The sequence below is a fragment of the Globicephala melas genome, chromosome 11 (assembly GCF_963455315.2).
Source record: "Globicephala melas chromosome 11, mGloMel1.2, whole genome shotgun sequence".
Classification (NCBI taxonomy): domain Eukaryota; kingdom Metazoa; phylum Chordata; class Mammalia; order Artiodactyla; family Delphinidae; genus Globicephala; species Globicephala melas.
In genome coordinates, this window is record NC_083324.2 from 66,268,187 (window position 1) to 66,274,186 (window position 6,000).

Here is a 6,000-nt window from a genome sequence, read left to right on the forward strand (position 1 = left end):
GACACACATCACTTCTTAGGCATCAGGATTCACTGGAACCTTTCAGCATTTTAAAAATAAAAATCTGCTAGGGAATCTGGGGGCTGATCTTTTCACCGGCTGTGACAACCGCGATCTGGACCCCTCCCCCGAGTGAGCGGAGCTCTCCCCGTTTTATTCCAGGCCTGTGACACCTCCACTCCCTCCGTGAAGCCGCCGTGACTCATATCTTGCAGATCTTTCGCCCCCTACGCGCTCCCAACACACAACCCCCGGGAGATCCAACCCGAGCCCACAGCGCGTGGTCAACCCGCCCAAGCCGACTTGGAGGTCTTGCGTCTGAGTCACACATAAAGACCACCCTCGTCGGCATCCCCCCACACACACAGTCCCTCACACCCCGGCGCGCCGGCCGCCCGGCCTGAGACACCAACGCCCGTCGTCTCTGCGCAACTTGTTATGCTCCAGCTCGAGCCCTTGACCCAAAAACCCCGAGAAATGGAGAGCTACAGAGCCGGCCTCGGGCGGCCTTTGATGGCTTTGTTATTGTTTGGGTTTGAATCGATACGCCCCTCCCCATCCTTCCTCCCTAGCGGCTCGACACCCAGCTCCCGCCTACCCGCACGCCCCGCGCCCCTCCCCCTCCATTTTGGCGCCTTTTCCTTCCCGCCACGTCGTGGCGGCGTAGAGACCATTCTGACCGCAAGAGCTGGGCGGGGGCGTGGGCGTCGCGCGCCGTGCTATGCAGATCAATCGGCTTCTGGTTGGCTGGAGATGCGGCGGCGGGGGCGGGGCCGGGGCGCGGCGACTGAGCGCGAGGGGCGGGGGTGGAGGGGAGTCGCCCTGTCCCGCCGCTTCCCCACCCCCTCTCCTCCCTCCTCCGGTCCAGCAGCCCAGCTCCCCGCCTAGGCCTCCCGGAGAGGCCCCGCCCCATCCCCGCCCGCCCGCGCGCCCCCCACCCGCCGGCGCGCTCCGCCCCTTTACTCCTGGCGGCAGGGCGAGCCGGGTGTCTGCTGCAGCGGCCGCGGTGGCGGAGGAGGCCCGAGAGGACTTGGCGGCAGCGGCGGTGGCGGCGGCGGCGGGACCGGCAGCAGCAGCAGCAGCTACAAGCTCCCTGTGCCGCGGCGCTGCGGCACAAGCCCCACGAGCCGCCCACCCCTCCGCCCTCAGTGCTGCCTGACCCCGCCGGCGTGTCCGTCAGCCGCCAGCCCCCGGCAGCGCCCCCAGTCGTCCTCCGACTCGCCCTCGGCCTTCCGCGTCAGCCGCAGCCGCAACGCCACCCGCAGCCTCAGCCCCAGCCGTAGGCACAGCCACCGGCACAACCCCAGCTCCTGCTGCAGCTCCTCCAGACACCGTCCCTACGCCGACATCCTGGAGGTTGGGATGCTCTTGTCCAAAATCAACTCTCTTGCCCACCTGCGCGCCGCGCCCTGCAACGACCTGCACGCCACCAAGCTGGCGCCCGGTGAGCGCCCCCCCCAACCCGAGGATGGAGTGGCGGCTGGACCTCCAGGGTAGGAGCTGGGGGCTCGCGGGCCGGCACTGAGTCCCCTGTGACTCCCTCTTTTCTAGGCAAGGAGAAGGAGCCCCTGGAGTCACAGTACCAGGTGGGCCCGCTCCTGGGCAGCGGCGGCTTCGGCTCGGTCTACTCAGGCATCCGTGTCGCCGACAACTTGCCGGTGAGTGGGCGGCCCGCCGTCCGGACGGGGGGCGCACGGGTGTGTTTGGCCCGGGCGAGGGAACCTAACGCTCTCTGGGGGGCTTTCCAGGTGGCCATCAAGCACGTGGAGAAGGACCGCATTTCAGACTGGGGAGAGCTGGTGAGTACCCTGGAGGGGGCGACCCCCAGGATGGGTGGGGTGAGGGGCACCCTCCGACTCCCGCCCTAACGCAGCCCCCTCACCCCTCTGCAGCCTAATGGCACCCGAGTGCCCATGGAAGTGGTTCTGCTGAAGAAGGTGAGCTCGGGCTTCTCCGGCGTCATTAGGCTCCTGGACTGGTTCGAGAGGCCCGACAGTTTCGTCCTGATCCTGGAGAGGCCCGAGCCGGTGCAAGACCTCTTCGACTTTATCACGGAAAGGGGGGCCCTGCAGGAGGAGCTGGCCCGCAGCTTCTTCTGGCAGGTGCTGGAGGCCGTGCGGCACTGCCACAACTGCGGGGTGCTTCACCGCGACATCAAGGACGAGAACATCCTTATCGACCTCAGTCGCGGCGAGCTCAAGCTCATCGACTTCGGGTCGGGGGCGCTGCTCAAGGACACCGTCTACACGGACTTCGATGGTGAGCCAGGCCTGGGGGCGGAGTTGCCCGGGAGGGAACTGCCCAGGTGACTCGGCCTGGCCTGGAGGCCTGGGTAGGCTTTCCTCTCCGGCCCTTTGTAAAGGTCATCGGGCCGCTTGGCTCTATGCTAGCAGGGGTGGGGCGAAGGAGAGCTTCCCAGCGTAGGAAAGCCGGGGATTTCAAGCCAGCTGAACCTGTAATGTTTCTGGCATGATTTTATTTTTTAAGTGGAATTCAGTGGGTTCCAAGCTTTCCCGATGAATAAGAGGTTGCGGGCAACCGGCCGTAGCCCAGATTTCTGAAGTCTGACCCAGTTTCCCCGCCAGTAAAAGGATGGGAGGGGGGAAGGGGGAGGAGAGAGCGGGAGAGATGAAAATTGACGCCGGTTTTGTCATTTTTGTTTTGTTTTTATAAGGGAGTTAGTTTTCGGTAAGGTAGTTTTTAGAGCTGCAGGTTTTCTTCTCCCCTTTGATTTAGGGACGAATAAGGAATAGAAACAGTAGTTTCGCTAAATAATTCATTGTTGTTGTTGGGGTTTTTTTTTTTTTTTTGGTGTTGTGGGGTGAGGGAGTCGGGAATGAATGTTGTGAAATAAGATCTCTTGCTGGTTTGAAAATTAGTTGGGTGTCTCCGCAGAGAGGATGAAAACCTATCCTAGGGAGGGGCTTGGAGAGGGTTCTTTCAGAAAAGAAGGGAGAGCTTGAGATCAAAGCACGGGAGGGTGGGTCATCATCTGAGCGGCTTAACCTAACAAACGACAGCCTTTCAAAACTTGTGACTGGGGCTTGTGGTTTGTGTTTATTTGCCCTTGGAGGACGCTGGGTTGGGCTGCATTTTTTTGTATTTAACAGTTAATGGCTGGCCGGGTCCTCCCATGTTTTTTCCTTCCAGTCTTTGCTGCCCCCTGGTGAGCACCAGCGGGATGGCCCCACTTTTTTTTTTTTTTTTTTTTACAACTCAAAGTTTGTAAACAGGAATCACGTGGTCTGAAGCCAGCCCTGCCTCTCTACCTTTCCAGTGTGGGGAGGAAGGGGTGTGGGTGTCTACCCATACATCCAGAGGGTGGGGAGGAAGGCCTTTCAAAGGGCACTCTGACTTAGGATACTGTACAAGTGTCCTTGCCTGGGTCATATCTGAAATGAGACTCTCACCCAGCTCCTGGGCAAGGACATTTAATGCAGTTTAAGGATAGTCTGTGGGATACCTCCCTTGATTTTGCAGATGTTCATCCCCTCCTCTCATTGAGGGTGGTCCTACCACATACAGGCCTCAGGCTTTGGGTCTGCGGCCAGCCCTGTTTGTTTCTTGGAGCTGTTCATGGTCTGAGCTGGTAGAGAAGTGGGTAATGCTTTGGGTTGGAGAGCTGCCATAAGCTTCTCATCCACTCCTTTTAGTCCTGGCGGGGGGAATGGAGTTCACCCAGCTGCCGAGAGAAGTAGGGTGGTGCTTTTTTTTTTTTTTAAGAGTTACTCAGCATACCTCTCAGTTGCTTTGTGTTTTATCTTTGCTAAAAGTATGTTTTCCTTCCTATTCTCCTGGCTTGCAGGGACCCGAGTGTATAGTCCTCCAGAGTGGATCCGCTACCATCGCTACCATGGCAGGTCGGCAGCCGTCTGGTCTCTGGGGATCCTGCTGTACGATATGGTCTGTGGAGATATTCCCTTTGAGCACGATGAGGAGATCATCAGGGGCCAAGTTTTCTTCAGGCAGAGGGTCTCTTCAGGTAACTTCTGCGAAGCCCTTTATTGAGGAGAGGCAGGAATCACGAGGCTGTTAGTCCTCAGGGATGGTCTTTGAGTTTGGAGAGCTTCAGTCTCCAGGAGATACCATGGCCCTCGCCTTAGAATTCTAGGCAGATGATTCACACTTGAGAGCTGGTCTGCAGGAATCAAATGGTTTGCATTTGAGGGTGCCTTGGTGGGGGGTCAGAGGAAGAGCGTGTGTGAGAATATTAAGAAAAGACCATTTAGTTTCACTGAAAGGTTTTTTTTTTAAGTACCAAAGGATCCTGATCCCTCAACTCCTGGCTGTTTTGCCAGGGAGTGAAAAATTGAGGGCTCTTTGAACCTTCTCCCTTAAGGCAGGCAGGCTCTCTTAAATACTGTGGTTCCAGTGACCTCATCGTGGGTGGTGTTCATATTTGTAAGTCGGTAGGTGAATTGAATCACCTCATCGTACTTAGTGATGTCTCATCAAAATCTTTTGTCATCGTCTTTCCTATTTCTGTTGAGTGGGCGTCGTGGGAAAGGCCCTAGCTATTGAAGTTTGAAAACTACAGGTTTAAGAGAGGAGCTGTTTTTTAGCTGAAAGCATACTGGAGCATCTAGGTGTTAGTTAATACCTTCTCATTGAAGAATAGGCATTCTAGAAAGGGCAGGCTCTCTGTTGGATCCCTGACTTGTGGGCCCCTGGGAAGCAAAGTGGGAAGACCTTTGAACTGCAAAAACAAGTTGAGTCATTCATAACCTCTATCTTGCTTTCTCTAGAGTGTCAACATCTCATTAGATGGTGCTTGGCCCTGAGACCATCAGATCGGCCATCCTTTGAAGAAATCCAGAACCATCCATGGATGCAAGATGTCCTCCTGCCCCAGGAAACTGCTGAGATCCATCTCCACAGCCTGTTGCCAGGGCCCAGCAAATAGCTTCTCGGGCAGGTTCTCCCCTCTCTGTCAGATGCTCAAGGGAGGGGAAGTGTCTGTTTCCAGCTTCCCAAGTACCAGTGACACTTCTCTCCGAGCAGGACAGTGCTTGATACAGGAACAACATTTACAACTCATTCCAGACCCCAGGCCCTGGAGGCTGCCTCCCAAAGGGAGGAAGAGACTCCACTCCAGCCGTCCTAGGCTTCAACTCCTCCCATAGAAGCTCTCCTTCTCATCGGTGTCCAGCATTGCTGGACTTTGCAAAATCCCAGGGGTGGCGGGTGGGGTGGGAGTGGATCAGAATCCAGCCATGGAACTGTTCCCTTCATCAAGAGTTCTGCTGAATGCCGTGATGGGTCGGGTAGGGGGAAATCGGGTTGGGGTGGGATAGGACTAGCACCATTTTAAGTCCCTGTCACCTCTTCCGACTCTTCTGAGTGCCTTCTGTGGGGACTCCGGCTGTGCTGGGAGAAATACTTGAACTTGCCTCTTTTACCTGCTGCTTCTCCAAAAATCTGCCTGGGTTTGGTTCCCTCTCTTTCTCCCCCACCCCTTCCCCCCATCCTTCATATGAAAGGTGCCATGGAAGAGGCTACAGGGCCAAATGCTGAGCCACCTGCCCTTTTTCCACCTCCTTTAGTAAAACTCCCAAGTGAACTGGTCTTCCTTTTTGGTTTTTACTTAACTGTTTCTAAGCCAAGACCTCACACACACACACACACACACAAATGCACAAACAATGCAAATCAACAGAAAAACTGTAAATGTGTGTACAGTTGGCATGGTAGTGTACAAAAGGGTTGTAGTTGATCTAATTCTTTTTTAATTTTGCCTTTAAATTATTTTACCTGTTTTTTTTTTGTTTTGTTTTGGGTTTTTTTTTTTCTTGGAAAGACGCGCATTCTAACCTGGAGTTCAATGTTATTTATTTATTTATTTATTTGGTTCCCTTCCTGCTCCAAGCTTCCACAGCTGCCGCCATAGTTTTCTTTTCTCCTTTCCTCCTCTGACTTGGGGACCTTTTGGGGAAGGCTGCAACGCTTGCTCTGTTTGTTCATAGGGTGACGGGACTCAGGCGGGACAGCTGCTGCAGCTCC

The 6,000-nt window shown here is 55.5% G+C and overlaps 2 protein-coding genes across 2 annotated transcripts in view; both read left to right on the forward strand.

Annotated features, from left to right (window-relative positions):
• LOC115860865 (lupus La protein homolog) overlaps positions 1 to 1,283 on the forward strand; it is an 86,159-nt gene extending 84,876 nt beyond the window's left edge. The window contains 1 exon segment of the mRNA XM_060308662.2: positions 869 to 1,283. Coding sequence (XP_060164645.2) covers positions 869 to 1,283 — 415 coding nt within the window.
• On the forward strand, positions 961 to 5,788 carry PIM1 (Pim-1 proto-oncogene, serine/threonine kinase). The gene is made up of 6 exons (XM_030870864.2): positions 961 to 1,444; positions 1,552 to 1,658; positions 1,749 to 1,799; positions 1,893 to 2,259; positions 3,806 to 3,982; positions 4,746 to 5,788. The coding sequence occupies exons 1-6, from the start codon at positions 1,363 to 1,365 to the stop codon at positions 4,901 to 4,903; spliced, it is 942 nt and encodes a 313-aa protein (XP_030726724.1). The 5' UTR covers positions 961 to 1,362; the 3' UTR covers positions 4,904 to 5,788.
• Positions 5,789 to 6,000: the final 212 nt, after the last annotated feature.

Excerpts from the sequence above, each read along its gene's own strand:
- PIM1 (XM_030870864.2), top strand. The coding sequence starts at position 1,363 with ATGCTCTTGTCCAAAATCAACTCTCTTGCCCACCTGCGCGCCGCGCCC. Across the intron at positions 1,445-1,551 it reads CGCCACCAAGCTGGCGCCCG|GCAAGGAGAAGGAGCCCCTG; the intron begins GTGAGCGCCCCC and ends CCTCTTTTCTAG. Across the intron at positions 1,800-1,892 it reads TTTCAGACTGGGGAGAGCTG|CCTAATGGCACCCGAGTGCC; the intron begins GTGAGTACCCTG and ends ACCCCTCTGCAG.